The sequence below is a fragment of the Trachurus japonicus genome, chromosome 24 (genome assembly GCF_045865225.1).
Source record: "Trachurus japonicus isolate A0001 chromosome 24, Traja_1.0".
Classification (NCBI taxonomy): Eukaryota; Metazoa; Chordata; class Actinopteri; order Carangiformes; family Carangidae; genus Trachurus; species Trachurus japonicus.
The window spans coordinates 28,114,546-28,129,060 of record NC_140930.1 but is presented as its reverse complement, the minus strand read 5'-3'; the positions used below and the strand labels follow the sequence as shown (position 1 = coordinate 28,129,060).

General features: G+C 40.4%; 1 protein-coding gene across 2 annotated transcripts in view; it reads left to right on the top strand.

Annotated features, from left to right (window-relative positions):
* cep128 (centrosomal protein 128) overlaps positions 1-13,009 on the top strand; it is a 36,985-nt gene extending 23,976 nt beyond the window's left edge. For both annotated transcript variants that reach the window (XM_085771765.1, XM_085771766.1), the window contains exons 19-25: positions 1,448-1,640; positions 4,704-4,753; positions 6,045-6,068; positions 9,200-9,277; positions 9,786-9,899; positions 11,436-11,544; positions 12,213-13,009. In XM_085771765.1, coding sequence (XP_085627891.1) covers positions 1,448-1,640; positions 4,704-4,753; positions 6,045-6,068; positions 9,200-9,277; positions 9,786-9,899; positions 11,436-11,544; positions 12,213-12,286 — 642 coding nt within the window. In that variant the 3' untranslated portion in view covers positions 12,287-13,009. The remainder of the gene's footprint in view (positions 1-1,447; positions 1,641-4,703; positions 4,754-6,044; positions 6,069-9,199; positions 9,278-9,785; positions 9,900-11,435; positions 11,545-12,212) is intronic.
* Positions 13,010-14,515: the final 1,506 nt, after the last annotated feature.

Genomic DNA, 14,515 nt, shown 5'->3' with positions numbered 1-14,515 from the left:
CAAGAGCGATAATTAGCTCCCTTGTTAGGAGTTTTTATGGTAGTAAAATCTAGGCATAATTTACAGGCGTACAAAGCACAGTTAGAAAAACCAATTTAACCAATAATTTTTCTTGGCTGAAACAATCTGTTATATGAAACATTGTAAATTGATTTATACCCGCTGTTGTATTGACAGTGTTTTTCATATTAATTTGTCTTTCTGGGCCCCTGTGTTTCCTCTGAGCATCTATCACACTCATTTTGTCCAGCCTCTTGTCCGAACTTGAGGTTAACTCTACGGTCAACATCAGAAAGACAGAATACCAATTGACTTTGTGTCGTGCGGACATTTAAGCAGGGATTTGAAGACAGTCCAGAACTAGTAGCTCTGAAGACTTTAAATAGGAGAGGAATTAATTTTTTTTATGAGAGGATTTTACTTTAAAGGGAAAACAGCATTCCCTTGTGATACTCTTTTATCTGACAGGGGACTTAATTAAGTTCCTATGTGAAGTCTTTTGCATTGATTAGTGTGCAGTCTTCTGCTTGAGAAAACCAATGGGAGCACTATATAGGAGGAAAATCATTTTATTATCAGATGGGACTGGGATGCGGGCCCTGAGGTGGACTTAAATCAGCCACTTCCCCTTCCCAATGTGCTACATCTCTTAATGTCTCCATTGCAACCTTTGAATATAAGAACCCATCCAAACCCACCCAACTCCACCTCCGTAAAAATACATTCTGGGCTGACGATATACTGTACCTCAAGCCCATAGAGAATCTATGGGGTATTGTGAGGAGGCAGATGAGAAACACTAGACCCAAAAATGCAGATGAGCTGGAGGCCACTATCAAAGCAACCTGGGCTTCCATAACACCTCAGCAGTGCCACAGGCTGTTGCCTCCATGCCACGCCGAAATGATGCAGTTATTGAAGCAAAAGGAGCCCCAACCAAATATTGAGTGCATATAAATGGACATACTTTCCAGAAGACCAACAATAGGCTTTATGCACAACTCCACTACTTCCTGAACTTAAACAAGCTCCTTTATTTCCTGTCTTACATTTGGACAAACTGATTAATCCAGGTGTGTCTGACCATTTTGACTACTCAGACACACCTGGATTAATCAGTTTGTCCAATAATGTAAGACAGGAAATAAAGGAGCTTGTTTAAGTTCAGGAAGTAGTGGAGTTGTGCATAAAGCCCATTCTGTATTAACATTAATTTTTTTAATTGGTCTGATGTAATTTTTTGACATACTGAATTTGGGGTTTTCATTAAATGTAAGCCAAAATAATTACAATTTAACGAAATAAAGACATAAAATACTTCAGTGTGTGTGTAGGATCTATATCATGTATAAGTTTCACTTTTTGAATTGAACTATTGAAATAAATGAACTTTTCCATGATATTCTAATTCATTGAGATGCCCCTGTATATGTATTGAACCAACCAGACGAAGGTGCGCTGGCTGTGTGAGGAGGTGCGGGAGCGCGACACAAGAGAACAGCGCCTGAGGAAGCAGCATCAGCAAACCCGGGATCAGTTGAGGGCCCTCAGGCAGAGCCGCGACTCGGAGCAGGCTGCTCTCCTGCAGCGCCTGGACCAGCAGGAGAAGCTGCTGCACTCCCTCAGCACTGAAAAGAAAGGTACACAGTACACACAAACAGTATTTAATTAGAAAACAATTCATTTTCATTTCGCACGCAATTAGGAGGCATGTGAGAATGCAGTGCGTGTGTGGTGTTTTTATTTTCGTATTCTTCATGGCTCAAACCGTCTTACTGTCGTCATCAAAGAATACCAGTGAGTCACGCCACCCTGCTATATAAAATTTGTCACAGAACAGCGTCAGTGTGAGACTAATCTGGCTCTGTGTTCTTTATTAGGCAGCTAATACGGCACCAGAAAAGCACTGGACAAGAAACCCTTTGGTCGTCCACATTTGAATTTATGAATATTTACTATAGCAAGCTTTTAATGAAAATGCAGTCGTTCTTTGACCATTTCTTTTCATGAATACAGCAGAGTCCATATGCTGACTTCCTGTTTTCTTCCTCTCTCATTTCCATTTAATCACACCTTCATTAAGAGCAGTTACTAATTCAATGGCTTTATATAACAGAAGTGTTTTTGTTAGTATTTTTTTTTAGGATGCTGCTGAAAATGGCCGTCTGTGTCTGTACATTGAGAAGGATGCACACGGGTCGGTCTGTTTATGATTACAAATGTTCAAAAAAGCATCTTAATGTGTGTGAACTTTGAGACTTCTGTGGAAAATTGGCTTATTTTTCTTGTCCAAAGTCGCTTTTCTGACTGAATTTCTTTTAATGAGCCGTAAGCCGGAGGAAGAACAACTTGTTTTCGGCTCTTGGGCTGAACAATACAAGGAAATGGGTCTAATTTGTGTTCCATTAAGGCAGAGAACGAAAGTTAAAAGACACACTGAGACCATAGAGGTTGTCATAGTCTGAGAATAGAGAGAGAGACAAACAATTCTCCATTTATATTACTGTGTTTTGCTATAGAAGTGAGACATCACACCATAAAGATAAGCAATCTGATGACACAGCCTCACCCCCAGAACACAGTTCACTCTGTCTTTTGACTCAATCAGCCATTTGACAGCATTGCCTGTCTTCTCTGCAGGCAGACACACTGATATGGTCTCCTCAGTAATTAGACCTAAGAATAAGCTGCGTGTCACGACAGCTCCCAGATCTGCTTGTTTGTGTTGAAGGTGCAGGAATTAAGATTTTATCGCCTGTGTTTTGAATATGGCTCCTCAGTAAAGTGGCTGCTCAGTGATTCTGTTGTTGTGTTACTGCAACACAACACTTACAAATCCCTGCCATGCCTGAGCACATGCACTCCGATGAGCAGTGATGACACGATGCACTTTGAACAAATCCACTCAGCAATGCAGTGTAGCAAATAAGTTCACCCTTCCTTATCACAGCTGTTTACTCAGTTCTGTTGTATTATATTATCAAACTGGGAATTATATTCTTATGAGATGTATTTTTTCACAGACTTTTGTCCTTATCTCAGTAGATTTGCTGTTAATGCCTGCAGTTTGCAGAACCCTGTGTGACCTGCTGAAATTGTCTCAGTGAATACTGGTGTCAGATTAAAGTGCAGGTTGTCTACTTGACTTGTGCAGCGCTCTCCATGGGCCTTTCTCCTTTAGACAAGTCTACACTGCATGTGCCGATAATAAGTTCTAGTATTACAGGGCCTACCACAGTAGGTGTGATGTGATTGGGTGAGTCAGAGCAGCGGCAGATTGACAGCAGCAGACTAACGCTACCGTCTCCTCTGCTGACTTGAAGGTACATTTTAACAGGCGCGCTACAAGCAGAGCTTTGAGACAGACACTGTGGGTTTAGCCCATAGACGGAAATTGTGTTTTGCTTTTTCAAGTGTTTCTGTCAAGGGTTGACCTTTGTTGTAAGATATTTGTTTACATGTCAGGTGGAGGAGGAGGAGGAAAGTCAGGCATCCACAGGTGACTGGATTTTAAACTTCAGGAGACAGAGTGCAAGGGAAATGTACCAGTATTTTAAGTGACTACACTCTTACAGGTACTCTACTGGTGGACTGTGATGCCTTCTGAAAATGAGATCATGTCATTAGTGGGTACATGTGTCAGTAGAGAGTGTCTCATATTGTGATATGTTTGATGTTAAACTCGTTGGCCTAAGTCACATTTGAAGCCAATTAAAACAAGAGACTAAATCCCAAGCACATAGGCAGCACAATTATGAAGTTGTTCTTCATCAGAGAAAGTACTTCATTAAGATATTTCACTAAATTAATTTAGATAAAAAGATACTGAATATTGTCATTGTTTTCATTATTCCAATAGTGTGTTGCTACCATTCCATTAAAACAGATGCACACACTTGGTAAAAAAAACTGCTCGGTTTTATACCAAGCTGAGTAAAATTGGGTAAATATTGTGACATTTGCTTAATTAAACTCTTTTGCTAAATGAATTCAGAGTTATTGCTCTAAAACAACATCTCATTAAACAAACAACCAGTAATTGTAATTAAAAACAATTTGTTACTGCAAACAAATAAACTTTCCTTCACCTGTCTGGCGGAAAACTGTGCTGACGGGTCAAACATTGAGATGCGCAGCATTTATCATATGACCAAAACACATTTAAACGACTATAAAAGAATAATCTTAGCTGGTGTGCAGGCAGGTTAAATGTCTGTGCCCTACTTTTCCACAAGTTATTGATGAAAAACTAATTGTTGTTGTTGTGCTGTTGTACTCTGTCCTAATAGTTTCAGATGTCAGGGGTGCTGTAATTGCAAAGCTCTGCGTGAAAAAGGAAATGTAAATCCCTCATAATATTTTCATTTATTTTGAATGACAGGTTGAGTAAATGCACTCTTGAAAAAACACAGCTGTTGATGGTACGATATTTATATTCATATTTATCATAAGTGCTTGTCAGAAAAATCTTAACTGATGATGAGGCTCGTGTGGTTTCTACAGACGTTATATAAGTGAGCATATTGTCAAAATATAAATCGAGGATCAAAATGTATAATTTGGTACTGACCATTTAACATTATGCAATATGCATGTTCTTACCCAGCTATCATTACTTTCAGACTGGGATTAGAAGTCTCTGGTGCTTCTCAACTCAATTCATCAACAACAAATTGTTGTCTAACACACTTTGCTCATTTCAGAGCTGTTGGAGAGGAGTCGCAGGAAGGAGGAAGAAATGAGGAGCCTTCAGGTTGGCATAATGTCTTTATTAATCCATATCTGTTTGCATCCATTAACCTGCACTCTAGCTATGCGATTTTATTATCTACAGTAGCTGGCCCGGTTTCAGCTGTATGTTGCCAAAAAGAGACAGCTTGTGCTGTTTTTGTTTATGCACCATTTTGGCTTCAGATTCCTTCTTCTTTTTTTTTTTTTGCATATCACTCGAGTTGATTTTGAGCAACTGCTGGGCTTCAGTCATCTGAGTCCTGTGATGCAAAGCTACAAACATTAGTACACAGCCGTGGGCCTGACAGACTCCTTGCAGCCTTGCTTGAACAAGTAGCTAATTACTGCAGACACAAGGCCTTGGAGTTTAAAAGCCACCAGAGGCCTCGTCTGTGTCTTTCAGTGCTGCAGCATCTACACTTGGCAGGCCACCAGCTCACCTAGTCTGTGGTGGACCGGCCCCCAGCACCCTACCGGCCCTTTACTCACCATTAAACAACGTCTGACACACACACACACACACTCTAAAATGTCAGCTAAGCAATCGTTTTCCAAATGTGTGTCTGTCCCTGTGTGAGTGTGTGTACGTGCGTGTTAGATAGCAGGGTTTCCATCTGTGGCTGCGTGATGGCACCTGCCAGAGCTCGTGTGCAATTAATCAGCCCTCTCAGACCCAGCCGAGCTTTTAATTATGAAGGATGAGGAGAGAGAGATGTAGTGAGGAAAGACAGATAGACTGAGGGATGCGGGCGAGTTTAAGAAAGAAAAAAGAAAAAAGGAGAAGAAGTTAGTGGGAGGGCTGATGAAAAGAAAGTACCCTTGTTACAAACCATCAACACATTACAGGCAGAAAGAGAGGCAGCCGGTGGTGTGGTGGAGGGAGGGGTGGGGGGTGGGGAGCAGGTGTGCGTTTGAGTGGCAGATAAGAGGCATAGCATCACTTATGCATCGTTAGAGAGGGAACATCAGTCAGGAGCTGGATGAGCGGCGGGAGCGGTTTGTCTTTGTGTGTGCGTGTGTGTCAGTGTGTGTGATAAGAAGGCTGTTGTGCGCTACAGACTCTTTCCCCTAGCCGCTGCATTTCCTTCCCCTGTTATCCATTTGTTGGAACACTCTATTCCTCTTCTTCTGTCACTTTTCTCCCACACACATGTTCCGAGTTTCTCCCTGCTAATCCACCGTTTTGAACGGCTAGCTGGCCTCGCAGCCTTGCATCATTTTCTGGCTCATTTTTGGAGTTTGAATCTTACTTCAGCATTGGTTGTCACTTTTATATGCATATGAAGTAATGTTGTGTTCGTGTGTGTTTGCAGGATCGTGTTTTGGATCTAGAGATGGTAAGGTTTGTTTGCTTTATTCAAAGTAATGGCTAGAGATAAGAAAATTGTATATACTGCGTACATTCTGGTTTAGATTGGAAGTGTCTGAAGTTTGTCATGTTGGTTTATCATGCAAACAAACATGGTCTTTCAAAACACAGGGCTGGAAATTACAGTTGTGAGTAAAGGGATAGTTCAACATTTTGGCAAATTGGCCCATTGCTATAATCCCTGTAGTTTTAGGAGTATGTTTGTTACCTTTATTTGTCGGTGCAAGCTATTTTTGGAACGGCTAAACCGAGCCGCGAGCTGCTCAGAGCTACGCTACAGAGGCTCATGGGATTTCTTAGTTTCCCTCATCAAACTCATCAAATACACAATCCAACAACTCCAAAACACTCTGGTGGACAAGTTGTGACCTGCACATTCACCACGCTATGAGATAATAATGAAACGTTAGGAGACTGAGTTGTTTTCAAGGTAAATTCATGCAAAAACGCCCCGGTCGAGGGCAGTTTTTCAGCAAGCAGTCTCTGCATTTGCCTCGAAAACAACTCTATCTCGTAACATTCTGTTATTATCTCATAGCGTGGTGAATGTGCAGGTCACAACTTGTCCACCAGAGCGTTTTGGAGTTGTATTGTGTATTTGATGAGTTTGATGAGGAAAACCAAGAAATCCCATTAGCCTCCGTAGCGTAGCTCTGAGCAGTTTGCGGCTCTGCTCTGCTGTTCTAAAAATAGCTTGCACCGACAATTAAAAGTAACAAACATATTCCTAGGACTAGGGATTATGGCAATGGGCCAATTTGCGAAAATGCTGAACTATCCTTTTAAGACAGTGGATGACTGTGTTAGTCATCATACATCTTACTGACAGGGTTAAGAAAAGAGCTGTACTGACAATACATTATTGACCCCACCACCATCCAAACCATGAGCGTCCACCACTAACATCCTTAATCAGCCATAAGATGTCAGGCCTGAAATTACTTAGCATTGCTGAAAGGTTATATTGACCCAAGGTCCTTTTTTACTCCGGGAAAATAAATAAATAAATGAAGCTGTCGAACACACACTGTCCATCCATCACTTATACGGCATGCTTGACCACTTCAACCTTTAATTAACCATTGTGAGAAAGAAGAGGAAATACCTCAGACCACCATCAAGTCAACAGCACAGCATCCCCGGGGTGCATCGACCCATCATCCACACATCCCGGGTGGTGGGGGATCATCCAGCCAGCCTAACCAGTATGCCAGGGCGCCATTCAGTGTAGCAATCAGCGTGACGCCCTGTAACAACCAGTTCTTTTGATGCTTAAATGCTTCACCTGAATGGGAATGGGAAGGCTGTTGAAACGTACAGTGGAGGAATGAATAGAGTGGAGTGCAGCTGGGGTAGTTTATTAATCAAAGAATGTGCCAAGTGTGTTGTAACAAAAGTCCTCAATTAGCCTTTGAATTGACCACACAGTGTGACATCGATGATGGTTAATGGAGCACATACAGCAGCAGCCGTTGATGTCATACAATCCATATTTGACTAGAAATGATCCCAATCCTGGATTGTTCCCAGTAAAACCAAACCTCCTCACATGTTGCCCATATTATCTGTTAAATAATTACCAGCTCTAACTGTCTAAGCTAATTGTTTATATGTAAGCATGGTTGTCTCATGACAATCACCTCAACCAACAGCTGGAATGTCACCGTATCTAAAAAAAAACATATATATTTCTCTCGCTCTCGTCTTTCAGTGAGGTGAAGCTCCAGTCCGGCCAGTCTGTCATTAAGCTCAGATCAGTATTCAGACCACCTCTCCTTATTTTGTCATGTTCCAGACTTATGCTAAAATCATTTAAATTTATCCATCAGCACTCAATACCCATAATGACAAAGTGAAAGCAGATTTTTTTGCAAATTTATGAAAAAGCAAAAGCTTAAATCTCACATTGGGGATAAGACATCAGTATTCAGACCTTTTGCTAAGACCATTGCTCTTCATCATCTTACTCTGTGGTTAATTCATTTGATTGCTGTGATGACTATGAAAATGTTGTGAATCATCTGCGATTGCATTTAACCAAAATAAGCTTAAACTACAGTGTATAGTCTAAAAATCTGTGTGTAGACTCTACTGGTCACTGGAGCCTGGTCATGGTACATGTGAGTTGACTTGATCTGTTTAGTGCGTGTTCTCAAAATATAAGACCCTGGTTACCCTAGCTACAGAGGATAAAATTGGCTGCATCTACAGTAGACACAAACAAAAAACTTAGCGCTGAACAGTTGTGTAACTATCTAAAGTTGTTTTGACAACAATGCTAAAGGGAACAAAATTCCTTCTCATTTCTCGTCTGTACATCTGTGGTGGATCTATATCAGTGGTTCTCATTCAGTTCATTTTAAAATACATAATATATTTTATATACAGCCCAATAACTCATGTCCCTTATTGTCATGTGGGAAGACATAAATAACACAGTGTCAGCTGTGTAGCCTTGTTATCTGGGCAGTACATCCCATTATCTGTGCAAATACAAAGGCATCCGTGGACTCTACAGAGCAGCTGAAGCTCACAGACAGGCCGTGCAGCTGTGCAGCCATCATCAGTAATCATTGCCTCACATGACCCTTGACTGGGAACAACATTTCATTTCCACTCAATGTTTTGTTTCATTGATTATTCCCTCCGTGCTTTTCACACCTCTCTTTGCTCTTTCATCCTCTCTGCATTTTCAAGTGAGAGGAAGAACGAGGAAAAGAAACGGGATGAAAACAGGCAATTAAGAGAACTGGGATGATGCACAAAAATATTTACCCATGTTTAATTCTCCATGTAGCCCTTCTTGTGTTGTAGTGTGTAGAGCCTCCTGTTTACCTTCATGGTAATTAATCATTTTGTGAGGGTTAAATGATAATAGAGGACATTTCTAATGAAGATTATTACACTAAAACAGAATCTATGAGCTGCAGCTTCCTGCACCTGCTTCTCTTTTTAATTCCAGTGCATTATTATTATTATTATTATTATTATTATTATTACTTATTGTGTTAAGCACAAAATGCTATAGTCAAATGACTTGGAGTCAAACCAAGACCTAATATTGTTGTTTATGATCTGATTTACCATGTGTGTCTCCAGAACACAAGAGTAGCTCTGGACCACTTGGAGTCAATTCCTGAAAAACAGTGTCTGATGGAGAACTTCAAAGATTTAGAGGTGAGTCTCAGCTGGATTCTTCGTATTTCTTTGTTTGAAATGTTTATTAATCAACTTTATTCAGGTCCAATTAAACACGAAAAACATTCACACTAATGATTTGCAAAAAATAAAATAAAAAATGATGTGGTAATTATTTTTGCAGATGTTGTTGAATACGATTATTTTTGCATCTCATGTTCACTGAAAATAAATTAATAAATAAAAATGTGATGTGATTTTGTTGGATCCTGTACCATACAACCATGTTCCTCGATGTCTGTTGTGTTTCTGTTTTTGGTGCCAACAATACACAACAATATGTCACATTTTACTAGACGCATCCATTCATGTTATTGGTCAATGCCTCACCACATTCATCCATGTCATAATATCAGTGGTCCTCTACTTTGACAGCAGACCTAGGACCGTCACAGTGCTCTGCCTTTTGTCCTTTTCCTTGGTTGCAGACTGTTGTGTCTTGTGTTTTGTTGTGTATAATGTCACAGTCTCCATTTTGCTCCTCCAGGAGTCACAGCGGCAGAGGGAGATGGTGGAGCAGCGTTACACCAAATACAAAGAGATCGTCTGGGATCTGCAGCACCAGCTGGATGAATCCAAACGCAGAATCCAAGAGTACAGAGTATGACGCACACAAACACACACACTCACACAGACAGTTGCAGCTCTACGCTATAAAAATGAGCTTTCTAATGCCTTCAAGAGCTTGTACTCTCAAACAACAACCCACACCTTTTCTATTTCAGTCACTAATTGCACTGCTTTGTTCAAACAGCAGCCATTTGGATAAGGATAGCCTAGACTTTGAGAGCCATTTATGAGTCTAGCTCGCCCACACTGGTGCCAATGCATGCACCGCACCTAATTTGCAACTTGTATGAATAAATGAATAGTTTCACATGCTGGTAATGCATGGTGGATGCACAGAGTGGGCAAACTCGAGCAGTGGCACAAATATAGTAGACTCAAAGGAAAGCCGAATTGAACTGTTAATTGCCAGTCATCTTCAGAGTTACACAGCAGTCAAGGGAGCCATCAAGACATCATCGCTGACAGCTGATTGCCATTAGCAGTATGCGGCCTCCCCAAAACAGCCATACAGTCGCTTTTGAAGCGGTTTTAATCTGCCAGATTACCCCCTCGGTCTGCCAAACGACTCCCATGTTGAGTGATAAGTGGCTGTAGCATTATCTTAATAGCTGCAGTCCACTTGGGGTTTGTTTAAGGAAAAGCGATGGATGGAAATGTCTTTACCAGACTTCCATCTTGATCAGAGTCGTCAGCGCCAGCAACAAACAGCCCGCGCACTCACACAGAACAGGCTCTGCCTGAAACACCGGTTTGCAAAGCTCTGTTCAGACAGGATTACTTTTGGGTCCGTGCATGTCCTGGACATTACAGGACATCTGTCACAAGAGTTCAACTTCAAGAGACAGCAGTGACTTGGTGGACCTTGAAAACAGAATCACAAAATATTTAGAGGCATCTGCTCTGGCTGTAGTAAAGACCCTTTTTCCTGCATGTTTACGAGCAAATAAATGTCTCTAAAAGAGGCTTGTATCATACACAGGTGCACCGCAGTCCACAAATCACTCACCTCCCAAACAGAATGTTTCATTTTTCCGTGGAGCTGTCGGGACGTCTAAACAATCATTTTGGGGACGACCAGATTTAGCCCACAGCTCTAAATGAATGGTGCAGTAAATTTGACGGTGTCGTCTGTGTGCTCAATAACATATAAAATATAGTATCATACTCCTACAGAGTCTCTGACACTTATGGATAGAGAGCACAGGAAATTCTTAAACATGAAATTGAGCCATGCAAGAGATGTCATTGTCAGTAAGCTGTCACCAACTCACCAGTTACTGGGTGGATAGTTATTAGGTTTTGGCTCAGGCCTGGTTGGGTCCATCTGTCACGGATGTATGTTCATTCAATTCGTTGAATCGTTTCATCATCACATTATGCACGTCATGAATGTCATCTCAACTCAAGACGACAAGTGGCAGCGTGTAAAGCTCGAGCCTTCCTCTGGCTAGACCACCGCTCATATACATTGAAATGTTTGCTCTCAAGTTTCTTTTCCTGATGTGTAGTGTGTATCACAGTCTCATATATACTATCTATTCTTGTCACTGTGAAACTTGTCCTCCAGGACGAGAAGATGGACACCACGTCCAGGAGCCTGAGACTGGCTGCTCTTTCTTCCTCCATCAAAGACCCCAGCACGTTCCTCAGCAGCTCGCTGAGGTCCGACACACTGTGTGAGTATTTAGTGACGTTGTAATACCTCAGTATAAGCAATCTAAAAATACACTTATCAGTTACTGACACATAAATGTCTTTTTGTTATTATTATTATTATTTAAAAAACAACAAAATGTTTCTTTTCTTCTTACCGCACATCAACTTTTGATCGTTTTCAATCAAAGCAGGTATTTGAAGGATAGTTCTGGCTGCTGACATAATAATACGTGATGAATTTCACCGCAACACCCAGAGCTCAACTTGACTGAACTTTCCGTCGCTGCTCTGGATGTGTGTCTGTCTGTATCAGTGCCAGTGATTCACAGCCAGAATCAATTGTAGCACTTTGCTAAGCTGCTTACAGATATTTGGCAGCGTGCGAGCGGAGCGTACTTTACTGTGGCTTTGTGTCTGTTTTACCTCCAAGAATTCTAGTGTCCAAAACATATTTATGGCTGTTGAACACCAGTGTTAATTCACAATACAATTATCACACACACTCATGACTACGTTGGCATTACCAGGTAGCGGTAATCGTTCAGGTTTTACTTTCCATTAGGAATGCATTCATGTAACCGTAGAAATAAATAACTTGCTTTGATGTTTTGGATTGCGATGAATGACATCTGTTGTTTTATTTTTTCTTTTGCCTTCCTTCCATCATCCCTCAATCTCTGTGCTGCAGCTCCGAGCAAACGCCTGGCCTGTTCGGACTTGGATGACTCCACCGTCCACAGGGCCGGACCCCTCACAGATTAGCTTCAATCTCAAGTGAAGCTTTTATCTGTATCTCTACAAACCCAAACACACGGTGCTTACAGCTGACTCTACCTGCCTGGTGCTCATCCAGAACAAAGAACAACTTGACCATCCTAGGAGGCCTTGCACTCAACACTAATCCTCCTCGACTACCTCAAGCAGGCAATCACTGAAGGTGCTCGACAGCGGGAGGTGAAACGCTGAGATTTCACAGAGATACTTTGTAGGAACAGACCTGTTTGTACACTGTGAAGGAAGATATGCCGTCCATGGTTTAAATGTTATTTATAAGAGCCTGAATTGACTGTATTTAAAAGGTTTAAACCAAAATAGATTCACTGTTACATGTTTTACCACTTTGACTCCTCACCAGCTATTTAAACACTGTTTATCCTATGACCAATCTGTACTATTATTATCATGCCAATGTGTTTGTGCTAAATTTATTTAGTCTCATTTACAACTATGGTGCCTCTTGAACAATATGCCGTTTTGTTTGTCTTTCGAACCAACATGATGTACTGTGTCTCTATCATGAAGATGTGATGAATTTGTTGTTTTTCTCTATTTTACCACCTGCTTTTATGCATTGACAAACTTTATGACTTGTTTTTATTCTATGCAGTATATATTTGTAAAAAGAGACAATGGGCACAAATGAATGTATATTTTTTATGAAATGCTTAAGTATATGCACAAAGAATAAATCCCAATGCAGCTAAATGTCTGTTTTTATAAGCACACTTGATGTCCCTGTCATTCCAGAGTGAAGTGTTTTCTTTGTAGCAGCCGAGAGACTCCAGCTACTCCCACTAGTATATCTTTTGCATTTTGCTAAAATCCCTCATCGGAGAGAACAACCTAAAGACACACAAAAGAAAAATGTCCCCTTTTAATTTACTGCTTCACTTCAAAGGCGTAAAACACGCTACCTGCTGTGTAAACACTTCTTAAAGTTGTACATAATCTTGTTTGAGCCATATGTTTCGAGACTTTGTGCTGTGCTTCAGAAAGGTAAGGTTGTACTGTTGTACACACAAAACCTGTAAATGCTTTTAGAGCTCCTGACATCAATGAACATGCTGGCAGATACAGAGCTGGGAAACTGACGAAATGCCTGAATATTCAGACGGTTTAGTCAGGTTAGAAACAAAAATGCAACCAAACAGTAATAAGTAACACTGGCAAACACCTATACTCACAAGTTAAAAAAAAAAAAAAAAAGTTAGGGATATTTGGCTTTTGGGTGGAATTTATGGAAAGTATGGAATGGCCATTTCTTTATTGGTGGGTATACCACAACAAAACATGTCAATAAGTTCTCATGTGGCCAAAGGACGTCCACGCCTTTCTGTGACTCTCCCAGTCCCTCTGTGTCTCTGTTGTAACCTGCTGATGACACTCTGAGCTCAGAAAACATCACGGAACACACTAATACACCTTATATTCAACTATTTACAATCATACATACATACAGCACTCTAACGTACATTATAAAATGAGTTTTAATGTATTATAATACACTTTGATCCTTGCAACAAAAAACGGTTAGCGGTCAGCAATCATGAAGTATTATAATACTTGACTTTATAAGCCATTATAAAATGCTCTATAATGTGTTATGCTTATTGTTATAAAATCTCATGATAATTTATGAGTGTTTATAATGATAGTTATACGCGTTTATGAGCCAATTATAACACATTATAACTATTTATAACGCATTATTGATGTGGGCATTGGCAGCGAGTTAGTATTATAATACCTGACCTTATGCTGCAACAAGTATATGCACAGACCGGCACATATGACGCGATGTGTAAACGTACGTTCAATCAAGCAGCAAGTATATCGCGGCCCTAAGTCATGATAAAATGTTTTATAGTGTGTTGTGATTATTATTATAAAGCATTATGATCATTTATGAGTGTTTATAACTATAGTTAAACAGTGTTATAACGGCATTATAACTCATAATAAGTATGGTTATAAGATACTGTTACCAATTTATTTATTTTTTATTTTAACCAGTGCTTTTGTGTTCGTGCTCTAGTGGTTGATGACTCTCACAAGAACAATTGTGGCACTTGATTTTAATTTAATGTTTACTCAGTGCAATCACCTTTTCTCGAGAAGCGTTTTAGCTTTTAAACCTGTAGATAAACATAGAAATTTATCAAGCTAAACTTCTCAAAAGAAATATGCTTCATGCACCCTTTCCTAAATCCA